This window comes from Pseudonaja textilis, chromosome Z, assembly GCF_049901715.1.
Source record: "Pseudonaja textilis isolate UNSWEBS1 chromosome Z, rPseTex1.2, whole genome shotgun sequence".
NCBI classification, from domain to species: domain Eukaryota; kingdom Metazoa; phylum Chordata; class Lepidosauria; order Squamata; family Elapidae; genus Pseudonaja; species Pseudonaja textilis.
Window position 1 is genome coordinate 26,317,232 of NC_142008.1, and position 21,250 is coordinate 26,338,481.

Here is a 21,250-nt window from a genome sequence, read left to right on the forward strand (position 1 = left end):
ATATATTACTGTTGAAAAATTCTCATCTAAAGGGAAAAATGATATAAAGATTATACATAAATACACAGACTAAACTATCAATCTTTGTAGTCTACTTGCTTTTAAAATGAGATTACCACACAGAACCAAATGCTGAATCTCAAACTGTAGGATAAAAATAAATCCAGCTAAAAGTCAAACCTTGCCATAAAAAACCCAGTGGTTATCATATTTAAAATTTCTTTGTAAAATATAACTATTGCAAATTGCATCCATATCACAAATATTTCTGAAAATGGATCCCATCTATTTAAGCTAAATGGGTTTCTATCACATGCATTTAATATTAAGGCTTGAATGTGTACTCTTGGTAACAAGTTAAAGCTGCCGAGCATGTTAATGTAATTTACACTAATTTGAATGTTTAATCATGGTCCATGGAATAGCTTACAACTGGCAGGATTTGATCAAAAAGTCAAGCCATAAACCTTGATTTATAAATCACAATGCTCTGGCTAACAGATCACATGAAGGTAGAATCAGGCAAACCACATTATGCCTTAGGAGAAAGAAAAGCCCAGACTTGGAAACAAGGGAAGACAAGCCATTTCAAGCTTTCAGACATGCAAATCCCTACTCTCATATTAACGGATATTTGCGATGATGATCCTAATAATTCAGGGTCATATAAGTTAGATTCATCTCAAGAATATAATTGTTATTCTTGGAAGTTCAGTTTTTCTGCTAAGAAACAATAATGTTAATTCTAACCTCAGTTTTACCAAGGATTTTCAAGAATTTGAAGATGCATGCCTACATACACATTGACACACAACTATATTTCCAGTAAAACCGGCAATGCAGATTTATCCTCAGGTAACCAACCTTAAAAAATTAATCCCATGTATGTATAGTTGGCAGAAAGTAAGTTTAGTGGTGTTTAATCTCAGCAAGCTGCTACAGGAAGCTCTCATAAATTCGGTGTATTGAACTGTTATGAAAAACCAACAGCACAGACTGGATACTAGGTGAAAGAGAAGTAAAATGTAGTTGTATTTTCCTTCCTCTGCCATTGGAACCTGGCTTACTTATCACTATTGTTCAAGCCACTTAAGTTCTTATATTGTAGAAATCTTTGCACTGGTTTAAAGTCAAAACATTCTCATAATACCTAGTTCACAGAATAAGCAAAGGTTTTCAGTTAAAAGAATCGACCAGTGTTCAAAATAAGAAAAAAAAAATAGGTGCTTTTGTTGCACATATAAAATGCTTTTCCCTTATAGCCAAAACCACTGCCAAACTTTGAGATAAAATAAAAATCTTTAGGCCTAAAAACCAGCAAGAGAACTTTTCAACAGGAAGTTAGCTTGTCCATTTCCATAAGTATTCTTTCATCTTAATTCCCAGTCTGTAAAATGGAAACAGTGCAGGTTGTTCAGAAAGCTGTGAATATGGCATATTTAATACAGAACTTCAGAGAGAGAGACAGAGACAGACGGACGGACGGACAGACAGAGAACAAATTGATATATTTCAAATTTCAATGGTAAATAAAACATATTTTGAAATTCTTAGGACCAGGTCTCCTTGGCTAGGCATCACTTTTTAATTAAATCCTATCTGCTGGGTTGGAATCCTCTTGCATTTCTAAGAACAAATATACTGGAGGAGAGGGAGAGAAGACACTCAGACTACATGGTGACGGTGTCCCCTTTGTTCTCCAGGTCATTTTGAGACAGACTTATGGGAATAGGTCCCCTAGACATTCCCACTCCCTATGGTTTAGTACCCTAATTGAGCGGTCCTCAGTGACCTGGATACTTATCTAAATAAATGTTTCTGGTGGACTTGACTTTCTTCTCCCAAAACAAAAACAATTGTCTGTTTGGAGAGGCACATAGCCTTGATTCTCCCCAGCCTCTACCTGAGTCTGTTCAGATGTCCATTACTCCGGGGAAAGTTATGATATCATCTTGACATTGTCACACATGCACAAGATTGGAGCCGTTTTCTTCCCGTAAAGGCTTTTTGCCTGGTAGATCAAAATCATTTCCCACTGAAGTCTATTTTTTTATTCCACAGTTTAATTCTTTCCGCCCCCTTCTGTCTCTTGATTTTCTTTTATCTGTTTTTTTTTTCAGTTTGGAGAGGATTATTTTTGGTCAGAGTTAAAACTTAATTGTGCCAGATCCTCTCCAGCACCAAGGAAGACTCCTTATCTCTGATCTCCGCTGTCCAAAAGCTATTCAGCAAAGATCTGTGTGGTCACATTCAGCTGAAAAAAATGTGAGAGAAAGGAAAAAAGGAGTGGAGAAAAAAACAGACAAGATTGGAAAGGAAAGACAAGGAAAGGAAAAGAGAGGAAAGGAAAGAAAAACAAAGGAAAGACAAGGAAAGGAAAGACAAGGAAAGGAAAGGAAAGGAAAGGAAAGACAAGGAAAGGAAAGGAAAGGAAAGGAAAGGAAAGGAAAGGAAAGGGAAAGGAAAGGAAAGGAAAGGAAAGGAAAGGAAAGACAAGGAAAGACAAGGAAAGGAAAGGAAAGACAAGGAAGGGAAAGGAAAGGAAAGACAAGGAAAGGAAAGGAAAGGAAAGACAAGGAAAGGAAAGACAAGGAAAGGAAAGGAAAGACAAGAAAAGGAAAGACAAGGAAAGGAAAGGAAAGGAAAGACAAGGAAGGGAAAGGAAAGGAAAGACAAGGAAAGGAAAGGAAAGACAAGGAAAGGAAAGACAAGGAAAGGAAAGACAAGAAAAGGAAAGACAAGGAAGGGAAAGGAAAGGAAAGATAAGGAAAGACAAGAAAAGGAAAGACAAGGAAAGGAAAGACAAGGAAAGACAAGGAAAGGAAAGACAAGGAAAGGAAAGACAAGGAAAGGAAAGGAACCAGGAACAATGAAGCAAGAGGACATGTAAAGGAAAATCTTTAAAAACCCAAGGGATAACAATGTGAGTGGAAAAAAAGAAAAGAACTTGACTGTGGAACTGATACTCCCAAACATACAGTAAACCTCAAACTAAATGGGTCTGTCTATATGTTCTGAGTGCCCTGCCAAACCGAAACTGGATTAATTGGCTAAACTATTTTTCAGTTAAAGACAGTTTCTAAACTGGATGGGAATTGTCCTCCTATGAACGTATAGCAAGCATCCTGGGGGCCTGCAGAGAAGACAATCTCTGCCCCGTGAGCCAAAGAAGTCTGGGGTCCTCTTCTCCCTCCCCTCTTGTTTTTGCAGCCAGAAACCATCGGGGGGGGGGGCATAAACGCCCTCCTGAACAGAAGAGAGCACATGCTTTAGTTTTGCAAAGACCTGCGGCATTGTCTTAGCCCGGGTCCTCAGGAAACGGTGAGCGCAGACCTTCGTGTTTATTCGAACTCAGCCCACAGGGTAAACGTATAGGTCGTGATTCGAATTTGCACAATTAGCTAAGCTTGTGAGGGCTCCTCGTTTAACATGCCCTGGGAATTGGCTTGGCGGGGCCAGTTGAACAAGCCATCGCCTTCAACCATCGCGCGGTTGACCTGTTTCCTCCTAAATCCTTTATGTAAAAGCAGCGGTTCCTGCTTCAATTAGCTGGGATAGGAACTGGGTGAACTCCGTTCTCCCGCCCAACTTGACTGTCCTGGAAAGCCGCCTTGCTGTGTTTGGTCTTGATTCGGTTCCTCACGCCAGAGAAAAAACTTCTGCAAACCTTCAGCCTGTCTGGAAGGAAGGAGCAAAGACCCGGGGGAATTGGACAAGCAGCTCCTGGGGTTGCCTTCAGCTGGATCGGGAGCACCAAAGCTGCTGCTGATTGCTGCACCCCCGGCCGGCCTTTCTTCTTTCCGCAGAAAAGGTAGCGCTTCCTCCTCGGCGGGACTCCCAGGCAGCAGCACCCCCACCCACCCCGACTCGGTTTGCCGGGTCTGCCACAAAACTTCTGAGGAGCCATCTTGCGCCTGCGCAATGCATCGTCGCTGCCTGCCCGCTCGGCCCGTATCCGAGTCCTACAGCCGTCAAATTAGAAAATGGTAGGAGTATTGGCAGCCGATGTGGGAAGGGCTGGGATCGGAAGAACAGAAAAATGGCCGGTGCAGGGGGGAAGCGTGGGGTGGGGGGAGGGAGGCGACCAGATAGCAGTAGCTGTCATGTTAATTCTAGTTTCTTGGTCGCTGTTTGACCGAAGGCATTTTTTTTGCCTTCCCGAAATGTGCCTTCTTGTTTCTCTTTGATCCAGATGGAGGAATTTTAAACCATAATTAGGATTCTATGGCGACAAAAAAGCATCGCAAAAGATATCAAAATCCACAAAGAGAAATAAAAGTTCCAGTAAGTTATAAGTTGACAATTCCCTGGAAGGAACCGCAAAAGATAAAAGTTCACGACCGTCGAAATGAGTCCCTTCGACCTGAATGGGTTGCATCTAAATACGAGGTAGCAAAATACTCTAAATCTCCCTTGGAAACTATTTCGGCGGGCGGTGCTGCTTGCCCTTCCAGCCATAAGTCCAGCCAATTTGCTGTGCCTTGGGGCACATCTCGCCGCATTCAAAGCTGCGGGTCCTTGTGAGCCTGGGGGCTGAGCGTCCTTCCTTCACTGAAGCTCCTCAGGTTGGGGAAGGCCATTTATTTTGGGGACCAAAGGAGGCGCCATTCGAAACCTCTGGAAGTTGACTTTAGTCCTTTATGTCTTTAATCTAGCAATTAGAAGTTCCCCTTTGCACTGCTTTGATTATTGTTTCCCTGTGTCCCCTTTCCAAAGGATGGTGATTGCAGGGCCATGTAACTTTAATGCTCTTTTATCCCTCATTGACTGGTAAATCCGAAAATGAGAAACTTTCTCTTGCATAGCTAAATTTTAGAGCTGAGTGAAAATTTGGATGCACAATCCTTCGATTACACTTCAATTGCAACAAGTTTAAAGGAAATTGGGAGGTTTTGTTCTATGTTCGATGGATCACTACTCTCAATTATAATAGCCACCCATTGTCTCTCGAGTTAATAACGTTTAAATGCAATGGGATTAAAATAGTAAATTCTACTACACCATACGGCATATCCTTCAGAAGCAACGTACTTTTCATTTTCACTCTTATCTACAGAATAAAATTCAATGATGTAATTCTGCAGATCCGAAACTAAAAGGAGGTTTATATATTCGCAAAAGAAAGATAAAATAAATCAGGGATCCTTGGTTGTCTCTGACATTTCATTTCAACAAGCTACAAATATTATTTTCTATAGAAAAGAGAAAGGATACCTCTCTTTCTCCAAGAACTAACCATATTCTAAATCCCTTAGAAACTTATTTTCAAGATGAAATTCTGGAATCCAGATTAGTATGTGAAACGTGGTTTCTTTTTCCAACTATTGATGTTTTGAAATCTGGGAGAAGAAACTCAGAATATTGCTCCCCCCTAGAAGGGAAGGAGTGTGAAAGAACATTTCTGTGGCTTTATGGACAGACTCCTTAGAAGTTTACAATCCAGCCAAATGCTAGAAAAATATTTTCCCCACATAATTTGTAAATAAACCATCCTTGTTTCCTTCACACCAAGCCTTCAAAGTGATGGTGTTGGCTGATAGTTCTGGGGCTCAAGACCTGTAGAAAACTTTCCTCTAAGCTTGGATAGAATGGCAGGCAGAGATTTATGTGGATAATTCTTTGAGCAGATGGGAAACCCTGTTGCATTTTTTCTGCATTTCTGTAGTATTTGGGTGCACACAGGGATCCAAGGCAAGAGCAAGAAGAATTACAGAGCAAGCCTTGAATGAACTTGCAAGGAATTAAAAAATGTTGAGGACTGTGTCACAGTGTTCCCAAGTCCCATGAATTTACAACTAAATACATGTTTCTGATACATGGATCCAGCACTGTCTAGTGAATAGAAGACAAATATGTCAACTCAAGTCCTGCTCAGGAGGACATTTAAAGGATTGATGTGGAGCCATGCAGCCAGAGAAGCTTTACCTCTTAAACAGTTGTGAGGATGATCCTGACAGGAATTTATTCATAATTCAGTTCAAGTTATTCACATATACATTATGATGGGAAGGTCTATTCACTCACTCACTCACTTTTGGTTCAAACATGGTTAAAATATAACCTGGGCTTGTCGAGTTTGGCTTGGCCAGTTTGGTGAACTCAAGATATTGCCATCTATAAAGCAGTTTTATTATTCTCTGCATTGTGAGGTATCATGATTTGTTCATAATAATGTATGATTTACCTTTTGCAGGAACCCAATTATGGTTATTAATAAATTGGGGTTCAACTAATGCCTTAACATAGTCTTTCTTCCATTACCTTATAGAATTGTTTTGAGAATAAAATGTGGTGGGTGGAAGAAAAAAAACACGCATATATCCTGGAGAAAAGTCGGGTTGGGTTATAAAGGTCTGCAACCAACTTTAGATATAGATCCTCATCTCAGAATGGAGGGAGGAGTTTTTTTTCTTTCTTGCAAATTTGCTAAGAGAAGACCCTTTTAATTCTGCTGAGATAATTCTGCTTTGAAGCTGCAGAAACTGAAATAGGATTGGGCATGCAATCATATGCAGACTTTTTGAAAAGTAATTCTAATGGACCCAGCAGGTCTTACTTCTGAGTTTAGAAATGGTCAAAACCAGCACCTCTCTTTCTTTTTCTACAGTTTTTATCAAGTTATCTTCATGCATTGATGCATAATTTATTCTTAACTTCTAGAATAATTCCATCTTATTTATAGATTGCTTTGTTATATTTTAGCAGTGATCCTCTAGCATTAGAATAACTCTTTCAAGAAACTTGAAACAATGAAACTGCATTTGGGGGTATAAACCCAGATATCATCTTAAGTACACCTAAAGAAAAGTGGTGTACAAGATTTGAAATAAGTCACCCAGCACAGTTATAGGCCATTTGTGATTAATATATTCAGATTGTGGGACGGTGGATAAAGGCTAAGTATGGGAAGTTGACTTCAAGCATGTAAAATAAAATGTACATGAAACTGAATGTTTCCGGTTGTATTTCCGGATTCTGAATGTTGACTAGATTGTTGCTCTACTGATTCTTATATTTACTTAAAGCCCATTTGGATCCAACCAGGGTCCTTAAGGAGATGTAAATCCTTCACTTCACACTCCACAAGTCTGAAATACAAGGTAAATGGAGATGAGGAGGGAAGAGGAAAGAAGTAAGTGCAAAACCCTCCTGTTAAAAAATTAATTCTTAAAATGACCAATTACTTACGATCCATACATTATTATAAGCACGGACAAAATTATCACAAAGCGTTAATATAGTCGGATTCTGCGCCTCTCCTCACTATCTGCCGATGTATGCAAGAGGGAAAGAAGATTGATGTCAAAAAAAAAAAAAGATTTAAACATCGGTAACAACAAACTGCTGCATATGTCTCGATAAGTTCCCAAAGGATGGGTCGCCTTTAAAAGTGTCTTCTCGCAGCTTCTGCCTGCAGGAAACAGAAGGGAGTCCAGATCCACGATGCGGTCCTAGCCACCCCACCCCACCCCAATTCAGTTACGAATCCGAATTCCCCATTGCCGCCAGCCAGTAAGAGCTCTTTAGCAGCTGCCAATTTGCTCCCAAAGCGAGCCTGAAAGGTTACAGAAGCAACGGTGGCCGGCGCTCCCTCGACTTTCTGACATCTTGGCTGCCATTGTCTCCGCCGGAGAGCCTCTGATGCAGGACCACTCGGCGCCCCGCCAGGCCCGAGAGGGATACCAGACTACGCCGAGAGCTCCACTCTTTCGGGCTCTCGCCGGCTTGGGTGCTGCTGTTCGGTTGCCAGGAGCAGCAGCAGCAGCTGAGAGGCGGCAGGCGGGTTCCGGACTCCTTACTTCCAGGACTAAGTCTCTCCCACACCCATTTCCCTCAAGCCAGAGAGCGAATTATTAGAGGGGGGGGTAGCAGGTGCGGCCCTGGATATATATGAGGTAGCTCAATGGACACACGCCTCCCTCCTCTCTGCCCTCATCCCCGGCAGCTAAGGCAAGGCGAGAGAGCCTGACCTAGGTTAATCGGCAAACCACAAAGGGGCGGGGTAGGTAGACGTGGGCGACGCGGGCTCGCTACTGGCGGAGTTTGTGGGTCGAGGTCCACCGCCCGTTCCCCAAGTATCAGGATACCTCCAAACATTGCTCTCTACGGTGAGGGTCGTCAAGCTACTCGGCGGACAATTTGCCATTTCTCCAGTCAGCGGATGGCAGTTCATTCCCCGCCACGCTACGAGGCCAGCCAGCAGCTTCTATTAGCAGCTTCTCCTTCAGCTCCCGCGAAAGTAGATTACCAGGGGGCTAAGAGTACTTCTGGATGCCAACTTTAAATCTCTTGCTATATATTTTTTTTGTTAAAGGGAAGGAGAAAGAAGGTACTTCACATTCATTTCAAGGAGAACAGGGCGTCTGACGGGGAAGGACATACATGCGTATGGATCGGGGAGGGGAGGGTTTTTCTGCTTCTCCGCCACATGGAGCCTCTCACGGAATCGTAGGATTTGCAGCAAATCCCGTTTCAGGGGATGTCTTCCCACTGCGTTGCAAAATGCAAAGTGAAGTCCGACAGATGAAGAAAGCTTTAAGTCCGGGACAAAGTCCGCAGGTCAGAAGACCCCTTCCTTTAGAGGGAGCGCAGAGTCTAGGCTGGCCAACAAGAGTGCCGCATGGAAGTGGGCTTCGAGGGGGCACCGAGGGGCTTTTGGGGTGTTTACAGTATTCAAAACTCGCAGCTTTTTGGCATCAATTTTCTCTCGGGAATACATTCAAGAAGGGCTATCTATAGATCGGAAGAGTCCACACTGACTTGAAGGCACATAATCAGTCAATGGTCTCAATGAAAAGGAAATTAAAGAAAGTATCTAACTAACATTTATAAAGGCGCCTCTCCACCCCACCATCCGCGCCTCTCCAGGTTAAAAAAAATCTTTGCATTATTTCATATGAATGTTTCTTTTACGATTGATAACCTGAAGTCTATTGCACCATTCCTTACCTTGAAACGATAGACCAAAATTCTAAGAATCAGCTCTAAGAAGTAACGTACAGAGATAATGCTGGTATTTACTTTTGATGCTGAGATTTCATTTAAAGTATATTCAGGTTGATAATGGACACCCTTGTTTTGCCTTGAATAGTCTTTAATGCCAATGTGGCCGTATCCCTTAAGAATCCACTCTGCAGCTTACATTTGCATCCAGGAGCCTGGAAAGTCTGAAGTTGAACTCCATATGAAACAAATACCTAATTATTTTCAAGAGTCCCATCTTGGGTTATTACCATAGTTTAGTCACCTAAGTCTGGGACTGGATTAATATAATAGGGTTGAGAAGTTGCACTAAGATACAAGCCATGGCTTATCCATACCTGCTCTTTTCACCAACCCATACTCTGAGAACACCCCTATTCTTATTTGTAAAAAGTTGATGAGCCCTTTCCAGCTCCCAGGTAGACTGTTTGCCATCCAACAAGGTTCTTTTGAGTCAGTTCTAGGCTACATTTGCAGGAACCTGGTGTTCTCTTCTGAGGACCTTTTTCCTGTCGCTCTTCCTAGCCATTGCATTTGACAGTCTTATCTCCAATAGTAGCTAAACTTAACAGATTTTATATTCTGTCTTTGGATAGTGTTGGAATAAGGAAAAAAACTGGTTTTGTAGTAGAATGGCTAAGCATCTTAAGGGCTGCCTCCCTCAAAGGTCGGGGAAGAGATGAAAGAAACACTATGGGAATAGTGACATTAAATCAAGAGATGCTTGTGCAATCACAAACCCAATTAGCTGGGTTCACACAATAAGATGCAAATGTGAAAAACACTGGGGGAAGTCACTCCTCAAATTAAATTGAACCAGTGTGTTGTAGTAAATACTATGTCAGGGACATGCAAGTTCAGTTCACTCATACCATAGAAGCTGCCTTGGTGACTTTGAGAAAATTGCTCTCCCTTCTCAACCCTATCTAGTCCACAGAATTGTGGTGCTGGTAGAAAAAAATAGGGAGGAAAAGTGCAATAGGCTGCCCCATGCTCTTGAGGAAAACATGACATTATTTGTTTGATGGGTTTAAAGAAATATAAAATGGGTGAATAAATTATGTAGTCAAAATAATCTCCAAGGGTATATGCTTTAAAATGAGTAGTATATCAAAGATGTGGTGATGCAGAAATATGCAGCAAGATCAGCTTTATCATTTCCAGGTCATGCTAATACTTTTTTAAATTTCAAACACAAAGAAAAGGAAATACTTCTGCCACTGGTCAGAGTAAGGAAGATGAGCTTGATGGAAATATGTGAGGACTTTTCCTAGTCAAAAGGAATAGAACCTTTTTTTTAAGTCCAGAGGAACAAAATGACATTTGGAAGCATCTCAAGCAGATGTCACCCTGATTTCCTGGATTATAAAATGGAGAACTGTAATAAATTATGGCTTTGGTTTACTGAGATATATATATATATCTAAATATTTGTCTTGTATGTTTTTGCTTCTTTTCTTCTCTTTTTCACCTTGTTTAATAATTTTGTGTATTTTTGTTTATTAATTTAGATAATTTAAAAACCTATAAAAGGGAAGAAACAGCTAAATCAGTCTTGGAAGATTATACCCATTTCCAATAGTTTTAGCATTCTGGTGAGGTTAGGTCTCCATAGGGAGGCAGCAGCCAGATGCTTCTGGAACCTAGCTGGCTTGGAGGTAATGCTGGATGCTCACATATGTTCACTCTTACCCAACTTCCTTCCTTCCAAGGCTTCTAAACCTCTTGTGAAAGAGGGTAAGGCTGAAAATAAAATGGGAGCCCATTCTTTTAAGTACTAACATTAAATTAAAATAGGCTTGACGCCAATATTCATTTCCTCCAACGAACTGTTTTTTTTTTCCTCCTTGACTTCTATTACCAGGGTCTGGGGTTGTGTCTCCAAACATCCCATCCCTGCCTAACATTTAAACTTTATTTGGCAAGCAGGTGTTTGCTGTGAATCAGACTTGGTAGGAGATAGACAGCATTTCCCCTACCGTTAGAAATGAGATTTGGATGCCAATGTAGTGAAACGTAAAGATGCCGGTTGAGAGATCTGGGTTTTTCAAACATTCCAGGCCAGACAGATCTGCTTCAAATAGTTTGCACTCTACACTCTAAACTCTTTCCCTCCACTTCATTTTAGGACACGAGGCATCTCTGGGAGTGCAGCACTTCAGGAAGAATTGGCAGCAGAGAAACAAATTTAAGTTCCAATGAAAAAGAGAAGGGGTGAGGAGGAGAAAATGTATTTCCAACCGTCTCACTGGACAGCTGCTCCTCTGATTGAGTTTGCTTGAGGGAAAATTATGCGAACTTCCAAACTCAAAGGCTCCTTGGCTGTCTCAAAACTGCAGCTGAAGCAAAGAGGAAAGAAGCCCTTCCTCTTTCTAAAATTTTTCGGAGAGGTCTCAGGTCAACCCTTGGCACTTGACTGGGGGCTCTTCTCCCTGCGCTGCCGAAGTCAGTGAGATTTCTTTCGGAGAAAAACAGGCTTAAGACTGGTCCAGCAGGGCGCCAAGGAGACGTTGAACTCTCCGGACCCGGTACTACCCACTGCCTTTCGGTACGATGTAGGGACACCATAACTCAGCTGTACCTCACGAGTGCGACAAAGACAACCGTCTAATCCTTGGCAGACGCTGAAATGCTTTGGTTCACCCAAAGAATTCCTGTGTTTCCCAAAGGCTTGTGCGGAGTCTTGGCTAGAATTTAGATACCATATCAAAACGTATGGGAGACTCTATGGTTCTATACATTTAACAATATAAGAAACAAATTTAGCGTAAGTAAGCGGCTCTTAGCATATGACACATGAAGGCATCCTCGCCTAATCTTGTTTTATTGAATTAGCCCTCATGAGTTCGGTCCGCTCAAGAGAATAAATAAACCCGGGTTACAAATTGAAACAACTGGGTTCACACAAGGTAAGCTACAAAACTGCTGCGCAGACTCTGTAAACAGAGTGGGAGAGGAGGAAACTCATAAAGTCGTTGTCTCTAAACTCGCTTCTCCTCGCTCATCATCTGCGCCAGGAAACAGGATTTCACATTTAAATGTGGTTTTGATCTTCAGTTTAGTGATAGCGATTGAATTCATGTATCTGGCAAAGATCGCACTGCTTCCGTCAAAACCCGAGGAGAAGCGGTTGATCAGGCCAGAAACCGAAAGTAGCAAGGCGGAAGCCTGGTCACGGGCCAAGATTGTGTAGCTTAGATCTCCTTCAGCATCTCCAAGAACTGCCGAACCGAAGCGGTATCCCAGATTGAAACCAGATTCAGCGGAGCTCTTAGAGGGAGCCTCTGAGACGGCTCAATCGTGCTGCCGAAAGTAATGGCTCGCCGCCAGGTCCTCAAACGAATCTCCAGCACCGGAATGTCTTAAACAGCGAACCGAAAACCCAGTTATGGTGACACGTGGATGGAAACCAGTCTGTCTGGAGTTCAGGAAGATTGAATTAGCTTAAAGCCTAAGAAACCTGATCCAGTTTCACATCTCTTTATGTGCCTTTATTCTGGGAGTGCTAATCCTGGAAGTACTGGCTTTAATCACTTGCCATTAGGCTATAAAATATGACATTAATATATGTTCAACAAGAACCATAGTTTTCTTCTTGTCTCCCCTTCTGACTCTCACATTCTACATTCTTGCCTCATGAAGAATTATTAAGAACTGGGAAATTTGCACTAACTTTATAAACTTCTGTAGGCCCAATAAAATTTGCCTTAGTATAAATTCTGAAATTCCCCCCCAGTACATGACTCCAGTTGGATTAAAAAAAATTTTTTTAATCATTTGAAAAGTAATCTCACCTAAACTGATTCCCCTCTGACATTTTAAACTATGGATTTCAGATAGAACTATCAGTCATGGTTGTGCTGGCCACACTTTTTAATCCTGATCCACACAGATAATACCTGGAACTGATGTTCTTCAGTTGGAAGAACATTGTTCAGTTTTACTTTACCTTGGTCATTAGCAAACAGTCCAATTTCTGTTTCAAAATGGATAGTATCAGATTTTCCACTCAGCTCTTAGAGTTAATCTCTCAAAATTGAGGAGACAGGCTTCAGGATCAAAATGCAAACCAGAACAAACCAAAGCATATTATATTCCCATTATAGTTAATGGCTGTTCCTCATTAGATTAAATTTTCATTCACCAAATAAAACCTTAGTAAATAGAGAGCTCCATGCTTTGTCTCCCTAGATGTAAATAGCACACTGATGTTAAAAGCACTCTTTTTGTACCCCTAGTCAACATTGAGGTCCAGTGGTTATCCAAATTCCTGCAGCTTTTTTTTTTTTACAAGATTTCAGAAGTAGTTTGTTATTGGCTCCTTCTGAGAAAAAGTTACTGGTGTCGCTGACTTTGTGCCTAAGGTGGGATTGGAACTCATGGTCTCTTGCTTTCCAGCCTAATACCTTAGCCAAATTTCTGAGTAAATGAATAGAAAATAAAGATACCATCATCACGATAGATATTAAAAAAATACACTGAACATTGAAAAATTCTCTATCTTCATACCTAACAACCATGAACTTGCAAGCTCTGTTCATTTTATTTACTCAACAGATACCCAAATCTTTAAACTTTTCATTCTATAAATTAAATCTGCCTTCTTTTTATGTATTTAGGCAAGCAAATTACTTCTAAGGAACCCAGTTATGATTAACTCTGAAAAGTAAACATTAACTGAAAAAGTAAGCCTGCTCACCAGGCACAGTTTTAGCACTATAGTTTTTAGAACAAAGAATGCAATTAGGCTAGCAAGTGACAGCCAGCTTTTTTCCTAAAAGGAACCAAATCACCTGCGTGTGAGAAGATTGCAGGGAAGCACTACAGTTTTGAGGGAGCTTAGGTGGTGGTGATGTAAAGTGAAAGTGAAGAAGGGCCTTATGGTGATTACTAGGAGCTTGGGTCCTACACATAGTTGTCCCCGATGAGCAATATTAGCATAGAATTAAGTGTAGTTTTAACTGGTCCCCTAGGAGAAATAGGGCATGGCCAACAAATTAGATTGCACCTGCTACAGCAGTTGAGAAATTCTTGGATTTAAGATTAATGAACTTTTCTCAGCTCAGAACACACTAATTTGCAGGCTAACTTGGCTGGATCCATTGCAGCTATGCAGACAAGACAACTCCATTTTAATTGTATAGTGATTCTCAAATAATGGCATGTGACCTTACTGAAATAATTGATCATTGGAGAATATGCTGTAGATATATGTTTATGGGATCTTTGTACTTGTAACTGATGCTAAATTGGGCATAGACTGTTCTCAGGTCGAGTTATTACTTAGAAATCAGATATATTACATAGAAGTAAGAATATTTCCAACCAGATTAACTGAAAAGCAATTTGCTATTAATATTATGATGCCTGTTATGTCGTGAAATACCTTTCTGTGCAGAAGAAAAGTTCTTCTATAGTATTGGGTTATGAGTTGGAGTTCAAACATTCCCCTGAGATGCTTATTGTTTTGGTTTAGCCTATTTTATATTTATTCCACAATCTGTAGTTTACATTTTATTGCAATAGTGAGATATTTAATTTTCTTCCTTAATGCCTTTGATTTCTTTAGCTTATGATTTTTTTGTTTGTTTTAGTATTCTGCATAACGCTGCTCTCCCAGAAAGAAAATACAGTAACGTGCAAAATAGCCTGATGGAGATGTGGGTGCATGCATGCGAAAAATGAGATCAATCGCTGGTACTTTATTAAGCAAACTACAACATAATTCAGTATCTTAATCCAGTCTATGCGTGTGCGAGCGCAAATGGACACGCCTTTTCAACTGCAACCAGGAAAGAAAAGCAATGCGCATAAAAAAGAAACCATAGAGGCTTTGGCACAGCTTAAAAATAAATACTAAAAACACTCTAAGCTCGCGGGCGCCCTGGCATCAGCCGCGCTCTGGAGGAAGCGAAGTCGGCCACAAAGCTGCGCATGCGCACTCCCCGTCACAGAGAATGCCGCGTGACGTTACACTAGTCTTGCGGCTGTGGGCCTTTAAATCTGTAACTAAGCTGCGTCATAGCTGATTCGCGTAGCCGCAGAAAAGAAAAGGCTTTGGAGGAGACAGCAGCAGCAAAGGTTATTTTGTTCTGCTTGCTTCAAGTTCTCCTTCCTGAGGCTATTTTGAGTCTAGGGTGGTGGAAAGCGGCGCTTTTCTCTGGCCTCTAAGAACCAGAGAGAGAATCCACCGCGCATGGCTGGAACCCTGCACCGTGGCCAAATTGCGCACTTTTATTGCTACCGCCGAAATCCTAGGCAGACTTCCCCAGAGCCCCCCGGACTGGAATTTCTGCCAAGTAGCTGTGCACACGGGCAGGCTGCACGGTGGTCGGGTGATGCTTTGATCTTTTGCGGGGGGGCGTTTCTTTCCTTTTTTTCTCAGGCCCCTCGGGGATCTCCTGGCGGCCGATCCTCCACGCGTCCCCAGAAGCTGTGGCCACGCCGCCCCACAGCGTCTTTCGCACGCCGTGCTATAGCCCCCGCCCCGCCCTATGTTAAATGGGCGGTTTTGACTTCTGTTGCCCGCTTGGCAGAAAATTGCAGGTTGCTCAGAGACTGTGGCTTGGAAAATATGGTGGCCGAGAGTGTATCGTTCACTTGGAATAGGCAGTTCCTCGGCCACAGGTTCAAAGCCGGGAAAAGTCAAGTGCGTTGATTTAGAACTGCAATTGCCTTACTGCGCAAACTTTTGAGTTTCACATGCAAAGCCTTACTTGACCCTCTGAGTGCTGGTAGGTTGCAGGCCTTGTATCTGGTTAAGGATTGGCACTTTAAAGCAGCATCCTTAAAGAGAAAAGAACATTACACTTCGTTCTTTTCTGGGAATATTTCCCCCTTAGGCTAGCTCTGGCCTATTACAATTCTCCTGTACCAAAGACGCAACACAATGCTGCTTTTTAAGGAGCAAAAGAAATCAGTATCGGTACCAGGAGAAAAGGGACTCCTTGGTGTTCCATAAAGAAGGATGGAAAATACAATCTGCACTAGTTCCTCTAGGCTGGGTTTGCTCACTGCACTGAGCCAAAAGGTAGTTGATTTGATTTAGCTTATGCATTCAGCAAGCATGGTTTATGTAATATTGAAACCAAAATGCTCTAGGCTATATGAGCCCATATCCCTTTCATTTTTGTACATTCAGTGGGGAGGGAAATAAAGGTTGACCCATCATTTTAATTTCAATATATTTAAGAAGGCTTAATGTACATGTGAAATGCTAACTAAATATTTGTGTGCCTGTCATAAGGAAAAAAGAGGAAGCCAAGTTGTTTTCCTTTTCTGATGGGCAAAATGGATCTTACTTCCAAGCATAGGATCTCCCACTGTTGGATTTTAACAGTGAACACCTACTAGCCCATGGACTACTTAAGAGTGAAATATGCCGGTGATTTACTTGGCAAAAGATTTACTTGGCTCTTGATTTAATTGTTTCCTTTAACTGGGACTGATAAAAGTCCCCACCTCTGAAGTCCTATAAAGTGCCTGATGTCAGTATTCTATTTTTGAGACTTTCAGATACATTGGATTATAAATCCACAATCCAGATGAGCTAGATAAGAAGTCTTATTCAATTCATCATATTGTTTTTATAATTAAAAGGAAGAATTGGTGTAGTGAAATGGTTAAAATGTTTGACTTTTTCCAGAGATGCTGAGGATCAAGTCCACCTTCTCCCAATGGTTTTTACCAACACGTTCAGAGATAAAGGATTTAAAAAGGGGTGGAATCCTTAGGTGCATTACATCCAAGATGCAAGTATAACACATAATAATGAACAAATTGAATAAGCAAATGACAAAGTGGAGGAGGTACATATCTCCATAGTTAGTCCATCTTCAGCTGGGGTATGTCAGCATCATTTGAACATTCTGAGTGGCATCTATTAGTTTGACCGGAATGATGTCTATGAAGCAGATAACAAGCATTCATGATTGATTCTTGGTTTAGACAAGCTTGTTTTAGCCATGAATTGCTTCCTGCCATGCCTGTAACCTGCCTGTGAGATCTTTTCTTGGCCAAACCCAGTTGTTGCCACAAAGAACTTGTGAAGGTCCTTTTGAAAGTCTCATCACCCACACGATGTGACCTCTGCTTGTGATAAAAAATGCACGGCATGACATATGTTAAAAGGAATTGCCCCAAACATGGCAAATCACCCTCAATGGGACTCTTCCGGTAGGTTGTTGTTGGCCGACTAAATTCATACACAATGTTAAATCTTTCCCTAAGAAAAATACCCTTAATGAAAAGATGTTTAAAAATGTTTAATTTATCTGAGTGCTCTATGTCTTGCTTTCCTATACTAGTATAACTGGGATTTGCTAGGAATAGGAATTAAGATCCCCAGATAAACCCTGAAGACTTTTGGTAGCTTCAGGATGAGGAATTTAGGATGAAGGAATTTAGATTACTGTCTTTTATTTTTTTCTTAAAGAGTCGGGTTTTAGTCCTGCTCAGCCAATTTTTTCAGCCCTGTGAGTCTTGAGCTAAGAACCCCACAGATCCAATCCTGTTAGAGAACAGCTCACTTGATTGCCAGAAATATAAACCTGAGAAATTCACATTACAGTGGGACAGTAATGGTCAGTGATCATTTTGTCTCAACACCAGTAATTCTGAAACCTGTGATGAGGATCTTGGCTGATTACTGATTTGTGTATGTAAGGAACCAAGGGAATATGCCAGATATACATACTGTTGTTAGTGCACAATGTAAAAGGAAATGTTTCATTTGTTTAGACTAAACCAGAAGAAAAATTAACTTATTGGATTTCAGCTATTGACTAAAGCAAAAGGAAAATTTCTTCATTTATTATTAGGGTTTATTGGTTTCAAAGGCAATGTGGTGAGAATGTGAGAGTTTGAAAAATCCCCCCTTCTACAGGTAACACTGGAAAAAGAGTCTTAAGTGCCTATTTATTTCTATTCAAAATATATTAATCTCCATATATGCTACAAATGGGGGAAGATGTTTGACCTCCCTTCACTAAGATTGTAGGAAAAGAGATGTGTTAGCTTGTGGTAACCAAAATCTGACCAAAAGATGCTACTCAGAGTATTATTTCCTAAGCACTAGAGGGATGCTGAAAATTAAGGATTTCTTATTGGGAGGAGGCAAGGACAAAGAGAACCACTTTAAAAAAAAAAATTCCTGCTACTTTGTGGAATAACAGTTTATCAAATAAGTGCAAGGAGGGTGGGTCACACTAAGCTAGCATGGTATAGTGGCAGAAGTGTTGAATAGGAATAGGTGATTTGGGGCCAATCACTCCTAGCCCATGACTTTTTGAATTGTGAGAACTTCATTTGAGAAAAAGTGTAATGTGTTAGCCCTTTCAGCTGCTAGAAGAAAGAGATGTATAAACCTAAGGAACAAAAGCACATTTGTACTATATGTATGTAACTTGACAGTTAAAAATTTAAGGGTAGTTAAATCTCAGCAGAAGTGAAAGCGGTTATAGAGTGCAAGCCCTATTAAGTCTATTAGAAGTAAGGCAGGTCGAGCACTCTTGTTCTTGGGAACCGTGGTCATCTTAGGGAACACTTAATATAAGCGAAGACAGAACATCGGCAGATGATGCAAACAGCTGCTTTTTCATCAATCTCTCGCGTGGAAGAATTATTTGCCCAAACACTCAGCAAGATTTTGTTCCTTCAAAAGGCCTGCCTTGCGAGAAGTGGAATCAGAAGTCAGAGGTACTAATTGTAGAGACCACATCCAGAGGAATGCTTGACGCACTTTTGAGTGGAATGGAGTCTTTCGGGCTGGTTACTTCAACAGCGCAAAGCTTGCCTTCTCCGGGACTTACCCCGAAGGGAAATGGAGCAGAAAAAAGGAGCAGAATTACAGCTCTCCGCCGTATCTTGAGGCTCGTCTTAAGAAGGGAGCGCAGCAAGCAAAGCGCGCGCGCGCCGCTTCCAACTAGGCTCGGAAGATTCGGCGCGGCGGCTGCCGTTGCATCAAGTTTCCATCGCACCGCGCGCACCTCTTGGACGGGGCCCGGACCTAGGCGCAGCCGACGACCAGAACCGGTGCGCGGTGTCGCGATGTCACAATGAGGCGCAGGCCGCAGGCTCTCTCCCGCCCCTTTGATGGCGCCTGCTTCCGTTTGGTTACCAAGGAGAAGGATACACATCGCAGCCCAAACTGAAAAGGCTCCGAGGGCAAGGCAGCGCTGCTAACTGCAGGAGCCTTGTTAAAGTTTGGTCCGGGGGCGCTACCCACATCTTAGGAGGAAAGAGCCGTAGGGAAAGACCGCGGCGAAAGATCCTAACAACACCGCGAAAGCCGGCACCCCAAACCGTACTTGGGGGAACTCTCAGCAGGAAGGATGAGTCAGAGGCAGGTCCTGCAAGGTATTTAAATATGGAGTGTTTGGACTCCCCGATTTCACAGGGTTATTGTTTTTAAGTTATAGTACCCTGAAAAGTGTGTATGTTTTGTGTGTGCGTGTGTTGTATGTGCATGTGAACGTAAGATACTTCTGAGGTGCACCATTTATTTTCATGCCAGGTTGTGTCCTGGATGGTTGTCCTCAAAGTGATAAGGAAGACAAAAGCTAAATTTGATTTTATTAAATTATACTCAGTATTATAACTCTCCAATCATCTTTCACTTCTGATGGATTGATTCTCTTTTGCTCCTAGCACATTAAAAATTATAATTTGGGAGCAAATTATAGAGGCGTCTAAGAGGCATTTTTCTAGATTTTAGGGTCCTCACCCAAAAGTTTTAAATAGAATATGATGTATGACATGATATAAGATGTAATCATATTCATTTATATATGTGTGAATACATGTTTACATATATTTATTATGTACCAATATTGACTCCTACCCCTCTATATAGTTAGGCCTTCTCCAGGATTATCTATGTCTATTGATAGCAGTGTTCATCAATATTTGAGTGTCTGCCAAAAAGAAAAGGGATAAACATATTCTCCAAAGCACCAGAAGGCAAGACAAGAAACAATGGATGGAAACTAACCAAGGAGAAAAGTGACCTAGAATTAAGAAGAAACTTCTTATCTTTGAGAACAATCAGTGGAATGCCTTGCCTCTTCACTCTTCATCACTGAAAGCTTTTAAGAAGAGACAGTCACTTGTCTGAAATGGTATAGGGTTAAGTCCCTTCCAACTCTATTATTTTGTATTCAAACCTGGTGCTGTAGATCTTCCAACAGTGCACACATTACCTTGCCTCTGGTTAGCCTCTTTCCTTCCATCATTCTTAGCATTATGGGCTTCTCAGGAGATGTAAGTAATGCATGATGGGTCCAGGATATGATTGGAGCATGATTATATCGGTCACTCTGAATGAAACCCCATATAACAAATTGAGCCAGAATTTTCATTGATCTGGTCTTTTGGTTGTCATATGGTGTTTTGTTTCTCCAAAACAAGTTCAAAAGATTAATATTCTGCTCCGATTCTCTGAAGTCAAATATTTCTTCAGTTTATTGTCATAGAAAACTACTGCCTGCATAGTTTTGCTCTTTGTAGGTTTTGACATATTTTGGCATTTGAATATCTTTTCCAAAAACTCCAATGCAATCTTATCAATCTACAGTGTTATTTCTTGTTTGCTCATTTCTTTACTGTTGATAAATCCTAAAAGGTTGAAGCTATTCAATAATTCATTGTCAGTTCTAAGTGGCTGTTTGTCTTGTTGCCTCTAATTTGATCTTCGTTATATTTAATGTCAGTCCCATTTTTTTACTGTGTTTCTTGACTCGGTTGCTGGAGCTCATTATTTTAAATAACAGCCACTTAATTATATAAAGCAAATACTATATCTTGTTTCTTCTTGCCTACCCCCATGCTATCATTTATTTCTCAATTTTAAGGTGCGCCTTCCCTTTTTATGTAACATTTAATCTTCTGAAATTTGTGGTTCTTTTTCATGCATAGATCATAACAAAGGGAGACACACAACACGTCTTTTTCTGGGTGTGCTTCCAAAGATGTTTGTGTGGAGCAGTGTTACTGAAATGTACTTACTCTACTTTCTTTCTTCTTTGCAGTCTTTGAGCAATATCAAAGAGCCAGAACACAATTTGTCCAGACAGTTGCAGAACTTGCTACTAGGCCCCAAAATATAGAGACTCTCCAGAATGCAGGTAAACAAATAGAAACAAGACTATAAAAAATGTTTTTTTCTTCTTTAATTCCATTACACGCAGCTTAGTATTTTTGAATCTTGCATATATATATATATACACAAAGGCTAAAAATAAGAAATATATTTATATAATAAAATTCTCTT

General features: G+C 41.1%; 1 protein-coding gene and 1 long non-coding RNA gene across 7 annotated transcripts in view; both read left to right on the forward strand.

The window, feature by feature from the left end:
• The first annotated feature begins 3,946 nt into the window (after positions 1 to 3,946).
• On the forward strand, positions 3,947 to 7,927 carry LOC148123947 (uncharacterized). Its single transcript, XR_015739935.1, has 3 exons — positions 3,947 to 3,986; positions 4,193 to 4,389; positions 5,827 to 7,927. It is a non-coding gene; the product is annotated as an uncharacterized LOC148123947 (long non-coding RNA).
• A 7,005-nt stretch (positions 7,928 to 14,932) lies between these two features.
• The window catches only part of SPAG6 (sperm associated antigen 6), a 60,928-nt gene continuing 54,610 nt past the window's right edge, over positions 14,933 to 21,250 (forward strand). For 3 of the 6 annotated variants that reach the window (XR_015740109.1, XR_015740108.1, XM_087916484.1), the window contains exons 1-2: positions 18,844 to 19,338; positions 21,009 to 21,104. Coding sequence is in view for 3 of the 6 variants with exons in the window: in XM_087916484.1 (XP_087772610.1) it covers positions 19,314 to 19,338; positions 21,009 to 21,104 (121 nt within the window). In the remaining 3 variants the exon portion in view is untranslated. Of the gene's footprint in view, positions 15,064 to 17,654; positions 19,339 to 21,008; positions 21,105 to 21,250 lie in introns of those variants that run through there. The other 3 variants (XM_026706248.2, XM_087916485.1, XM_026706247.2) reach the window with 3 other exon arrangements.